Here is a 13,189-nt window from a genome sequence, read left to right as displayed (position 1 = left end):
TTCCTCCTGCCCTGTTGGGTTGTTCCAGCCAGGCCTGCCTGGGCTCCCCTTCGAATGCCATGTGCCCCGGTTTTCCTGCCCCACTCCCAGAACAGGCCTGGGCAGACCCCCCTCAACTCACCTCCCCCCCCCCCTCCCAGGAACTTTGAAGTTCCCCGCGGCCCACATATGGAAGGGGTTTAGCAGCTCGGAAGGAGGCTTTTATTGAAGGCAGGTTAGCACCCATTGCAACCTGCCTTCCCGAGAACCCCACATTCCAGCGGCTCAGCCTGCCCATGCCCACCACCCTTTTAGTCCTGGGGCTGAACACAACTGCCCTGGGCTGCTCCCAGAGCCCCAAGTCCCTGTCTTTCCAGAGCTGGCCCACCCACCCCTGCCCTCACGGCCCCAATTAGCCTGGAGACTTCACCCCAGGACTAGGCCTCAAACCAACAGCCAGTAAAGCTGGCGCTGCCCAGCCCGGGGCCACGATGGGGGCACCAGGGCAGCAAGGGCAGGGGCGGTGGGCTGCTCTTGGGAAAAGGCACTGGTCAGGGTCCAGGCAACAGAGAGAGAGAGAGACACAGCCCTCAGGAGCCCATCCCCAAAGGGAGAAGGACAGTATCCGAAACCGTCCCAGGCTCAGCTGCCTCCCTCAGCACTTGGGGGTGGTTTGGTAAGAAATATAACAGTCCTTCTCCAAAACAGACTCCACCTTCCCTGCTCGGGCTGGGAACGCTTTCTGGGCACCTGAGAGGCCCCCACCCAGGCCCTGATCCAGTCTGAGGCTCCCGTTCACTAGACAGCATCCAAAGTCACTGGTGTGCCCATTTCTGTGCACCCTCTAGGCTGGGACCCACACACACTAACCAATTCTGGCTCCTCCACAAAACCACCCTTGGGATCTGATCTGGGTGACCCTCCAAGCCTCAAGCTCCTCGTATATAAAACAGGGTGGGTAATAATAGTACTTACCTCCCAGGTCATCAAAAGGATTCCATCACCCAACTCATTCAAGGGCTAAGAACAAGGCCTGAAACCCAGGATGTGCTCAGAACATGCCATTGTCCCTGAAACTGCGCTTAAACGCTCCGATGGCTTCCCACCGTGCGATGACGAAGAGCCCAGCTCCCTGGCATGGCCCGCAAGGCCTCATGCAATCTGGGCACTGCCCGCTGTGCCAGGCGCAGTCTCCTGCCACTTGCCACAGCCTTCCGTCTGCACCCAAACACGCCACAGATGCCCCTGCCCCAGGGCTTGCCCCTTGCGGATTCCTCTGCCTGGAACATACTGCCCCCAAATTTTTCATGGCTGAATCCTTCTTACCATTTAAATCTCAGCTCAAAAGTTATCTCCGCAAAGCAAAGCCTCTCCCTCTCCACTGCTCTGTAGTCCGTTACCCAATTTTACTTTCTTCACAGCACCTGAAATAAGCTGCTGTTTTCTTTGTCTGGCCCTCTTACAGACACACGGTCTCACGACAGCAGGCCCTTGTCTGTCTCGGGCCCCTCTGTACCCCTAGTGCCTGAGCACCAGACCCCGAAGGGCGCCCCGCAACATTTATGGAGTAAAGGAATGAACTGGGCTGTGGGGGGTGGAGGCGGCGCTGCTGTCCCGCCAGGGTCCCTCCAGGGCCAGGTGGAGGAGCTCCACATCCCCACTTGTGCTCAGTGAACGGCTGCCCCCGGGCCTCCCAGCCAGGCTGCCCAGCGTGCTGAGAGCTTAAGGCCAAGGAATAGGAATCTTGAGACATGGCCAAGATCATCATATGAACTGGATCTAGGAGATCAGCCCATTCAGCTCCCTCTTTGGACTGATGCCAGAGTACCAGAGCGGTGAAGAGATTTACCCAGGGTCACACAGCAAGTTTAAACAGTAGACCCAGGACTAGACAAGGCAGCCTCCTGACGCCTGCAAGAAAAATATGGCCTCTGACACCCACTGGCCCAGTGACCCACCCTCGTTGGTATCCTGTACTGCACCAGCCTGAGGGGCAGTGGTGCTCCGAGGAGGCCTCCCAGAGCACGGAGGAGGCATTCGAGCACATTGGGAAGGAAACTGAGGAAGCAGCTGCTCTGGCTATTTCTAGCCCTGGCCCCAGTCCAGGGTCCCTGTCCAGGTTAGAGACAGTCCTAGCTTCTGGCTCAGGAGCAAGTTCCACTGTCTCCCAGCAAGGCAGAGGCGATCACTGCGGGGCACTGGGGCCCTCCCAGCCTCTCTGCAGAAGAATCCCAAGGACAGCTCCCATGGCCACGTCCCACCTCCCCAGCCCATCCTGGGGGACCAGGGACAACGGGGCTTTGGTCTAAGGTTTGCAGGGATCTGAGACCAAAGCTAGCTCTCCCCCAGGGACTGAGCAGGCAGAACCTGGGCACAGGGAACTGTGTGTTCCTTTTGAGTACCACAGAGCCGTCAGAAGGAAAACACCCTTCCTGCCCGCGGTGTGGTTTATTACGGGAGAAGAAGCCAAAATAGCACCTGTTGACCAACTCTCAACAGCTTGGGCAGCCGGCAAGGCCACTTGGCCAAGAGCTGGGCCTTTCCAGACTGATGCCCCTGGCCAACGCCTTGGCAGCACTCCCATGCCAGCACCTGCAGAAATGTCTGGGCTCTTTCCAAAATGTCTGCCTGCCTGACCTGGGCATTCCTGACTCTGGATGCTCCTACAGCACGGGACTCAGGCAGTGTCGGCTTTTCAGAAACCATCTTGGTTGGCGGGCTCAGCATCCCCTGGCCTGGGCCATCCCAAAGCAGGGGCACCAAGCCTAGCTCAGCAGACCAGCCGAGCCAGCCATGTGGTCACAGACACGTTGGTGAGGAGGGTCCAGGCCCCTTCTCACCTCCCCAAGGGCCAAACAGCACCTTGCCAGGTTCACCTGAAGCAGGTGCTCCTACCTCAGGGCCTGTGATCCCCTCTGAAATGGCACAGAGTCGGTGCCTATGGGTGGCTCTGTGTCTGGGTGGGGCTTCACAACCTTCACCTGAGTCTCCAAGTGAGGACATCTGCTCTGTGGAATCAAACAGGTCCCCCAGGAGCCAGTGGGTGGAGAGGCAGGAGCCCTGGGGTCAGACCACCCATGTGGCCCCAGGAGTAAGGTCCCCCCCACGCCGCCCGAGGGAGTGGGCAAGTGCTGCAGGAAGCACGAAGGCTGTAGGAATCCAGAGGAGCCACCCCCCGCCACCATCCAACCTGCCAGCCAGTCTGCTCTGAGGCCCATGAGGAAACAGGCTGGCAGCTGGGGTGTCCAGCCCAAGGGGAGGCACTACTGTCCCTTTCCTATAGCTGAGGAGTTCCCATATGAGTGTGGATGGTAAAGATGCAGGTTCCTTCCCTCTGACAAGTAAGAGGGAGGGTCAGGAAGAGGAGGGGGAGCGGGCAGGGCCGAGTGGCGGCAGCCAGGGCCTGGCGAGATTTCTATTGCGTAAAGCTGCAAGATTTTTCTTGGATGCCCAAAGCCAGATTATGAAATAAACTGAGCCCAAAACATCTGTGTCTTGTCCCCAAGCCCCCAGCTTGATGCCTGAACAGCCAGTGGCTGAGTGGCTCTGTGGGACTGGGTGCCTGGTTGGCAAATCTGGTATGATCTGTTAGGAAGAATTTTCAAGTCTGGGAGGGGGTAAGAGCTGGTGAGAAAAGGGACCCCCCTGAACGTGAAGGTCCTCCAGAAAAGTGGCCCATAGGGGTCACTCATTCTGTCCTTTGGGTAACACCCCCGACCCTCTGGAGGAGGAGGACGGGGCACAGCCCATCACAGAACAGTGGTCACCCTGGGGCTCAGCAGGAAAAGCCCCGTGCACCTCGCCAGTCTCCAGCTTCCTGAGAGATGCTCTTGGGATGCAGGGGATTCTCAGAGCTACATGGCAGCCCCTCGAAGCAGAGACAGGGTCCTCAGGAGCCGTCCTGAGTTCTCCCCCACTCCCCCAGACCCTGCCAGTTCACCTGAGTTCGCCAAGATCTCGACAGGTCTGGGTCAGGAGCGGCTTTGTGCTGGGGATGGGGCTACAGTAGGAGCCTCGATTTCCCCACCAGGCTTATATTCCAGGACCAGCTTGAATTGGGGCCTGATAGCCTCTTAGGGTTCCCACAAGGGACCCCATTAAAGTCATTGGATGCTCCAGGGCGTTGGAGAAGGGATCCTTCTTCAGCCCCTGCCACTCCAAAGTTCGACCTTACAATTTGATGTGCTGAATATCTAGAAGCAGGAAGGATAGGAGGGAGAGCAGGGCACCCAGCCTGGTCCATTTGAGTGTGATTTGAAGCAAAAAAAAAAAAAAAAAAAGGAAAGTAGAAATGCAAAGTTAAACGCCCAGAGGCCTGGCAGAACCCACAAACCCAGATGCCACGTGTCTCCTCTGCTAAATGCTTGCACAACAAACCAACTGCCAAGTTAGAGGCCAGAAGGAGGCGTCAGCCCCAGAAGTCTCCTCGGGGACAAGAACAACCCAACTGGAGCCCCTCTGGGCCCAAAGGAGAACCCACGGGCAGTCCCTGTGCTCCCATCCTCCTGCAACTGGGGGCTCCTGGGACCAGAGGCCGCACAGCTATTACAAAGTCTGGGTATTAATCTTGGGAATTTTCCATATGAACAGATTTTGCAGCCCCAGCATGGGGTCCCCAGACGATTCTCTTTGTTTCTCCCTCTCTCTCTCACACACACACACCCACACACTGCCCCAGCTTTTTCCAAACCCTTTAGTTAAATGGGAGCAGAAGGGCCACAGGTGTCTCTGGCATCCACAGCCTCAAATCCTTAGGACAAAGTTAACGAGGAGCTAATGAGACAACCCCACCCACCAGGCTGGCACCCTTCCCCCACCCCCCTAAACTGCTGCCTAACATCCCAGCCCCTCTCAGCCCTGGCCACCATCAACCTGCTGCACTGGGGGAAGAAAGGAAGTGGGCAGGGGGCCTGGCTCCACAAGGCCGCCTGCTTGCTCAGCAGCCTGGACGCAGCAAGGCAGGCACAGCAGGGTGGACGTCCCTCTGTCACCCACCATGCAGACCCTCATCTGTCACGCTGGCATACAGCCTGCTATAAGGGACCGAATCACCTGCACACAGCACACCCCAGTGCCAGGGCCGCCCTGCAGCTGTACTGGCGCCAACCAGAGCAGCAACCCAGCACCCGGCTCACCCACCACTCTTGACCTGAGTAGTGCCACCAGACGGAGCTACCAGCTGCAGCCTGGATGCAAATCCAGCTGAAGAATTCCTGAAGTGGCTTCTTGGTTTTGCCAGTCACGAACACACAGGGAAAGGAGAACTGCAAGTCTGGGAGTTTGGGGTTTACAAACAGCCCCCTCTACCTGCTAGGAACCTTCCTCAAAGGGGCAGGTAAACCAGATGGGCTCTGTTTGGTGGTTAACTGGGCCAGGAACCTGCCGTTCAGTTTCTTGCCAACCCTGGGGTTTGGGAATGGATGTTGAGCTTTGGGCTGGTGCGGGCTGGCCTCAACAGGGAGTAGGAGAGTTGGGGTGTGGACAGCTCCATGCAGCCGGGCACAGACAGCTGCCTCAGCACGGAGGGGCTCTGCAGCAGCTGGGGCCAGCAGGGCTCTGCTAGCCTGGTCCCCAGGGGAGGCTGAAGGTGACCCAGGGGCCAGTGTAGGACAGCTCAAGTTGCTGCCCAGCCCAGCACTTTCCAGGACTGATGTCACCTTGGGGAAGTCAAGAACGCCCCACTGGCAGGAGATGAAACCAAACAAGGAGCCAAACAGGTCTAAGAACATTTCCTCTTGCTTCCTCTTGGCAGCTTCCAGGAACCTCTATGCTGGCTGGCAGGAAGGCTTGCTCAGAGAGTCTCTGGCTGCATGACAGGAGGGCATAAAAATTCCCACCAGCCACACAGACTACTGCTACCTTGAAGGATGGGCACAGCCCTGGCCAGCCAGGACAGGCACCCAGCAACATCTTCCTCGGGCAGTTCATTTGGTCTGCAGAGTTATCAAGCCCTTCCTGTGTGCTAGGCACTGGGTCTGGCTGCTCCTCGGACACCCCATGCCAGGGCCTGAAGCCAGCTCCGAGGCAGCTGGACCAGCTGCGGGACAGTCAGCTTCTATCTCAGATTTTAATCCTACCGAGGGCTGGGGCGGCAAGCAGGGACCAGCAGTCTGCCCTGGTGCAGCTTGGTCTGAGCTGCCCGCTGGGTCAGGAAGCCCCTGGCACAGAGTTGCCTGGTGCCCAGCTGGCACTGGACCAGGTCATCTGGGTGACCCCGAAAGAGGCAACCTACAACACTCAGACTCAGCTGCACCACTACCTCCCCAGAAACCCACACAAAGAAAGCTCATAAGGCAGCAGGTATTGAAGCAGCCAGTGATACCCATGAGATGCAGAGGGTCGGGTCTGAGCTGGGCACGGTGGGGTACACAGACCCAGGAGGCCCAGGCCTGACTCTGTTCACACAGTATAGATTCAGAAAGGACCCAGACGGATCTCCCTCAGGAGACAGCCCTCCTTTTCCTGAGACAGGGACAGAGGCAGAGAAAGCAGCCAGGATCAAGGTTGAGGATAAGAAACAGCATCAGTCAGCAATTTAAGGCCATTTCAGGCAGACCCCCCCCCGCACCCCCCAATATACCTTCCCTCTGTCCAGGATTGAGTATGAAATATGCAATACAGCTTACAAACAAGAGCTGGGAAAGGAGGGTCAGAGGGGCCCCAGCAGATCCCCAGCCCTCCCTTCACTCCCCCCAGCTCCCCGTCCCCCTCCGGCCACCGCTGGCACCTTCTGGCGGAGCAGCTTGCTGCGCACCCGGCCCCAGAGCCGAGCTCCGGTGTTGGGCTGCCGCTTGCTCCCCGGCTCCTCCAGCCGCTCCAGGCAGCAGCGCTCCAGGGGCTCGCACACCGCCTTCAGGCTGCAGTCCGGCTGGGGCAGGACGTCGGTCATGCTGGCGGCAGCCGCGCGGCACCCCGACGGCGGCCGGGGCTCGGCGGGAGCCGGCGGGAGGGCGCAAGCCGTGCGGGTGCGCTCGGTCCCCGGCCCCCGCAGCCCGCCCGGAGCCGCTACTCGAGCCGGCCCAGGGAGCGCATGGGGCGAGGCTCCGGTTCCCCTCCCCGCGCCGGAGACTGCGGGCCGCGGCGCGCCCGGGAGGAGGGTCCTGCGCGCCTCGCCGCGGCCTCGGCTCTCTCCCCCGCCCGCCCCGCCGCGGCTCCGGCTCCGGCTCCGGCTCCGGCTCCCGGGCCGCCGAGTGCGCGCGCCACAGACGGCCAGAGCCGCCCGCCCCCACCGAAGGAAGTGACTCAAAGGAGGCGCTGGAGGCCGCCCCTCCACAAAAGCCAGCCTCCCTCCCGGTTTTAACTCCTGGCAAGCTGGGGCTCCCCACTCACCGACCCTGCGTCCCCCCTTCCAAGTCCTTACTAAATAAAGTTTGACAAGCAGCTAAACACAATCCAGGTCCTTCCCCGCTACATCCCAGCCTTAACTCCTTCACCGCCAGGCTGCTCCACACAGGGGCCCTGGGGGCTGGGGGTGTCTGGGGAGGCGCCGCTGCCAGAGGCCAAGGAGGGCCACTGTCCTTCCCCTGCAAAGGACTCCCGCTGCCCTTAAGTTCCTACACTCCCCAAGCTCGGGGGTGGGGGGGACTGACTTCTACCCCCTATTCCCACACCCAGGGGCCTCCCTCAGTGCCAACTGGGCGACAAAGCCAGGCGTGTGTGGATGGGCATTCACAAAACTCCTCTTGTGGAAATGCAAAGAATAAAGAAGCCCCCTAGAGTGGCAGGAATCAGGCCACTGCGAGCCCTCTCCAGGAACACGGGCGCAAGTCGATGATGCTGGTTATGGGTGTGCAGCAAGAGGTGCACAGGGTCACTCTTAACCATGGACTTGCACACCTCCAACAAATGAAGCCCAAAAAGGCATCCACCGCCAGGGGCAGGAGACAAGGTGCCCACTGGGAAAAGGGCAATGGGCCACACGACTGAGCTGCGTGCCTTGAGAGAGAAGTTTAAGAATTTGTTCTTTACCCTCAAGTTAGTGAAGGTTCTAACCCCAGGAGTGAGAAGCAAATAACTTCTCAAGTTAACTGTACAAGTTAGAGGTGCGGTGTCCACTGAAAAGAGAAAGGCCTGAGCCCAACATGGTTAGGGGACACAAAACCCAGGGGCATCCAGGAGGTCGCCCCCCTCAGAGCTGTTTTAGGAAGGACACCAGCATTGTCACGGCCAACTATGAGCCAGGTCCCTCGCAAGGGGCTTTCACATATCTGGTTGCATTTAAGCTCCACAACTCTGGGGAGGTTGATGTCACCATTCCCTTTTCAGAGCTGGGAGAAGTGGGGCTCAGGGAGGTGATGCTCTTTTCTGTGGTCACACAGCTGGGGAGCAGCAGGTCTTCCCCAAAGTGCTCACCACCATGAAGCCTTGATGAAGGTGTGGATGGGTCTTTAGATTCAGGAAAAAGAGCTGGGTCAGGACATTTCTTGGTTGACCTCCAAGTGGCAGACAGGTCAGGGCACTGAGACCAGCTCTTGGCATCCGGAATGCTCCTGCTGGGTCTTGGCCATCAGAGCCCTCAGTGTGTGTTGAGAAAGGGGTGGCTTCACTGCAGAGACAGTCAAACCTGGTCATAATAATAGCTGCTTTTTATTGGGAGTTTACTATGTGACAGGCACTGTGCTAAACATCTATGTGAATTCACTCGATCCTCCCGTGACCTTATGAGGTAAGCTCTAGCATACCTGTTTTACATTCAAGCTAACTCAGGAAAGCATGGTGAGAAGTGGAGCAACTTGCCCAAAGTCACATAGCTACTGAGAGGCTGGGCTGGGCTATGCACTGAGGTCTGGCTAACGCTGAAGCCCCTGGCCCCCGCCTTGCACCTGCCTTGCCTTCTGCCTTGCTGGTGAAGCAGGGCCCTGGGGAAGCCCTGCCTGGGACCCTGCTGGGCTACCACGGGGGCCTGGGCCCAGGGCATCCCTACGGGGCAGCTGGGCCACCCCACCTCTTCCAGGTCTCCCCTCTCTGCACCCTTTGGCATAGTGCTGACAGGTCATGGGCTCTTCTGGCCGGGCTGCGAAAGGCCCATAGAGCCACCTCAGTCTGAGCAGAAGCTGCTGCAGCTGAACCAGAGCTGAGCTGTAACAGCCTTCCTAGCACTGCCTAATAGGGAAAGAAAGAGACTGACAGATGCAGGCCCAGCAGTGTCCCCTGCCCAGCGGAGGCCTGAACCACCCTTCCCGACCCATCCCTCACCTGCCTTCCCCAGGGCACCTGGGTGCAACCCATGAAGTTTTCCTCCAGACCATTCCCTGCAGCACCAGGCAGCTCCCTCTCCAGGGCTGCCACAAAGCCCACTTCATCCAGGAAGGCTTCACTCATTTGCTCAGGCTTCATTTCTTCATTCAAGAGGTACTGATGAGGGCCTGGCTATGCCTGATGCCAGGGCAGGCACTGAGGCATTAGGGATGAATCCAAGGCCTGCACTTGACAAAGCTGACAGCCCAGGAGAGGGGGAGAGGCACAGACTTAACTCTTTAAGGGAGACAGAGAATTTGCTCGTGCGTTTGGCACATATCACTTGCGCACCTACTATGCACCATGCACGGTTGGAAAAGCATCATCTTTGCCTTCCAGAAACAGTTTTCTGTCATAAGAACAGCACAGATAAAATGCCATGAGAGTTGAGAGGAAGGAGAGAAAATTTCTAGTTGGAGGAAATCAGGGAAGGCCTGCTGGAAGAAGAGGGCTTGGTGGGGGCCCACTGAGCTGGGGGGAAAAGGCCACCCACCCCAGCTGGACCCGTCTCTGCTCTGCAGCCCTTCAGCAAACGTGCAACTGGCTGGTTGTGTAACAGGCTGGTGAGGTGCCTTCTGAGAGCGCACCACGTTTACCCGCGGCAGACACGTGGTTGCTGCCTGGCACCGGCTAGTTAACTTCAGAGCTGGCCCCATGCTGGCTTTCCAAGGTTCTCTTCTCTCTAGCTGGGCCACATGCCACAGGGTGCAGTTTGGGGGATGCTGTGCAAAGCGCACTATGCCCCCTGCCCCCGCCGGTGTGTGGGAGGGGGGGTGCAGTATAGACGCTGTTCCCAAAGCCCTAAACTTGTCTGTCTTAGGAACCCCAGGCTCAACACTTGTCTGGGTAAAACGAGCTCTGACTGGATGAAAGCCGGCCAACTGGTCTCCATGGTGACACAAGCACCTTAGCAGATGGGGAGCCAAGTTGGGAGGCTCTTCCCTGGGGATGCTCATCTTTCCCTTCCCCTCTGTGGACCGGGGGTTCTCTTCGGGGACAGCACAGATTGGCCTTCTCTTCCCCAGGCCTGACTCATTCTTCCCGGAATCAGTGGCGAGAAGGGGTGTGGAAAACCAATTCTCCCAGCACGTTCCTGAATCCCGGTCCCTCTGGCCCACCACGGACACGTCCTCAGCTCTGCTGGGTGGGCTATGCCCAGGGTACCCAGGAAGTGACCCCTTCCCCTTCCTCCTCACCCCCTCCTCTGTCCGTCCCCCCTGGCCAGCCACACTTGGCAGAACTCAGCAACCAGGACACGCGAGGGCCCCTCCTGGGATAAACAGCCTGGGAGGTAAGGCCCACACGAACAGATGTCGCTCTCACTGGAACTGAAAACATTCCTGGGGGACTGCCCTGTCCACCCTCCTCTCCTGCCAAGACGCTCGCACAGAGGAATGAGAGGGGCCATGCATGGGGGGACGTGGACGGGACCCAGGTGACACTCTGGGAGGGGGACCTGCCACGACGGAGGTAAAATCAGGTTAAAGTGATCGGCGGCCACGGCACCAAAGGAAAAAGGTCAACGGGGACTAATACGCGGCCTGAGCCGTGTGGGCGGCACAGGCAGGAATGGCCACCGCGGCTGCTTGGTGACAGCTGGGGGTGGCAGCAGCTTCCAGGCAAATCATCCGGCCGGTGAACACGAGGCGAAGGATCGTCCTCAGAACCTGGGGATGACGCTGTCGCTCCTCTGGTGTGACCCTGTTTGTCCCAGTGGAACGACGGACGTGCATCGTCCCCCTAGCCCAGACTTGAACCCTGACTCCCTGTCACCGTCCTCCGGCGCAGACAGCTCTAAGCCGGGAAAGGGGGTTTCTGGGCAGCCAGATGGACCAAGGCCACAGCAGCCCAGCGAGGACAGTCTGGGAGTGAGAGGATGGGGGAAGAGCCCCACTGGGCCACCACAAGAGTCCCCGGTGCCTGGGCTGGGGTTGGGCTGAGGCTGAGGAGCCAGGAGGGATGCGGGCTGGAGTCTGCCAAGGATGCTCCTTCTTGGTCCCAGAGGACAGTGTGGGGTGGGCTCTGATGGGGCAGGGCAGTGAAACCAGATGCAGGTGGCAGGGCAAGGTGGGGCCCAAGGTGGTGACAGCTGGCAGAAAGGAAGACAGGCCCAGGAGCCCGGGGACAGCAGGGCCAGAGGGGGCGTGTTGGGGGACAGGGTGTGACACATCCCAGGAGACCTATGGGATCCTACGTTAATCCATCTGTAGCCCCTGCATTCCTAAAGTGGGTTCTCATCTTCTCCCTTCTCTAGCCTAACCAAAACCTGTGGCTGGAAGGGCAGACATCTTCACAGTGGGAGACATGGAGACCCATTTATTTGTTTTTCTATCTATCCACCCAATATTTTCTGAGTATCTGGTGTGTTCAAGGCCTGCATTAGACTCAGAGATGGGCACGCCTTGTTCAGAGTCACCAAGCTGCCACGGTAGAGCTGAGCCTAGAAGCTGCACTTTTTTCATTCATTCATTCATTCATTCATACATTCAATACTAAGTGGATGCCTACCACATGCAGGGCAGGCAGCCCTTGATTGGCTCCCGGCCTCTAACTCAGCACTCGGCCGAACTGAGCCCTCACCCCTCTACCGACCCACCCCTCTGAGAAGGTACCTGTTAGCAATGGGGGCCTTTGCGGGCAGTCCAGGCTTCAGCCCCCAGGGCTCCCAGAGGTCTGGTCCCTGCCTGCAAAACAGCCGTGCATGGCTTGCAGCTCTTTCTGCTCTTGAACCTCAGGTGTTTGTAGATAAGTGGCTACTGCTGGCTGAAGATGGATGCCCAGGGCAAGGGCTCCAAGGTGGGTTCAGGGTTTCAGATGTGCATGGGGTTAGGAAAGGGGGCAGCCAGGCTCGAAAGCCCAGATCACGCCTGCACAGGGTCTACTGCTATCCTCCCATCTCCCCAAAGGCCGGCTGTGGCTCCCAGGACAGTCCCAGGCATGTGCTATTTCCCATACAGCTTCATCCTCACTCTGCCTGGCCACGCCGGGCTGAAGATCGCAAAAGCGTGTTAAGTGGCACTAGGTGCGCAGCCCAAGAGCTCGTCTGGTGCCAGAGAACCATCCGGACGGCACATCCCTGGCAACCCTCAGTAATTCTCACGGCACATTTGGTCATGGAGCAGAGGGTGGAAAATCCACTTGAGCCTTTGGGAACATCTTGCTCATCTAAAACAAAACCTACCCAGGGGAGAGTGGGCAGGGCACCCCCAACACACATCCATCTACTCCTTCCCTATCCCAGGACACAACTCAGGGCCAGGACCAATGCCCAGATCATCAGCCACTTGCCTGCTCGTTGCGGGAAGGAGGGTGGTGGGCTGGGGTCTCCTGGCACAGCCAGTGGGCGTCCAGCCTCAGGGGTGGTGCCGGGCACGTGGGGCCTCCCAGGCCGCCAGCTGAAGATGTAACAGCCCCAGGTAGCAGAGCTTCAAGTCCACAAGTAGGTCAGGGTTGGTTGAGCCTCATTCTTTTTTCTCTTTTTCTTTTATTAAGCAGCTCCCTGCCACCCACCTCTGAGTTCAAAGAGAACAGAAGGCACCCCTCGGGAGCCGGGGAAGCTGGGCTTGAGCCCTGCTTGGCCGCTGGAACTACGTAAGCCAGCTTCTCCCTCTGTGCTCAGTTTCTGCGCCTGTCAAATTAGGAACTTTGACCTTGGATTTTTTTTTTTTTTTTTTTTTAAACTAAGGACCCCTTATTTTCCTAATGAAATCTTATGCCAAAGTCCCCTGGCCCCCAATCAGATAAAAGGAGAAGCAGAGGCACTTGCCTAAAGTGGGATGATGGGGCCCAACCTTTGACTTCCAGGCCAGGGCGGTGAAGGGCCCCGTCTTTGAGTTCTGTGGGTGGCTCGGTGCAGTTCCAACAGATGGCTCTCGCCAGAACTGCTGCCTCTCCTGACCAAGCTGTTGGCCCACGTCTCCCTCAGGGTTGGGGAGGCGTGGAGGCCAGGGAGATTAGGGGATTTTGAAGGAAA

General features: G+C 58.5%; 1 protein-coding gene across 6 annotated transcripts in view; it reads right to left on the bottom strand.

Moving 5' to 3' along the window:
- Positions 1 to 13,189, bottom strand: part of ABR (ABR activator of RhoGEF and GTPase) — a 192,512-nt gene that overhangs the window by 14,878 nt on the left and 164,445 nt on the right. Inside the window, exon 1 of one of the 6 annotated variants that reach the window (XM_037810288.1) lies at positions 6,707 to 7,116. The exons of the other annotated variants lie outside the window; for them this stretch is intronic. Coding sequence (XP_037666216.1) covers positions 6,707 to 6,868 — 162 coding nt within the window. The 5' untranslated portion in view covers positions 6,869 to 7,116. Of the gene's footprint in view, positions 1 to 6,706; positions 7,117 to 13,189 lie in introns of those variants that run through there. 6 annotated transcript variants of the gene reach the window in all.

The sequence above is a fragment of the Choloepus didactylus genome, chromosome 18 (assembly GCF_015220235.1).
Source record: "Choloepus didactylus isolate mChoDid1 chromosome 18, mChoDid1.pri, whole genome shotgun sequence".
Lineage (NCBI taxonomy): Eukaryota > Metazoa > Chordata > Mammalia > Pilosa > Megalonychidae > Choloepus > Choloepus didactylus.
Note: the sequence above shows the minus strand (reverse complement) of the source record. Positions and strands in the feature narration are given on the sequence as shown.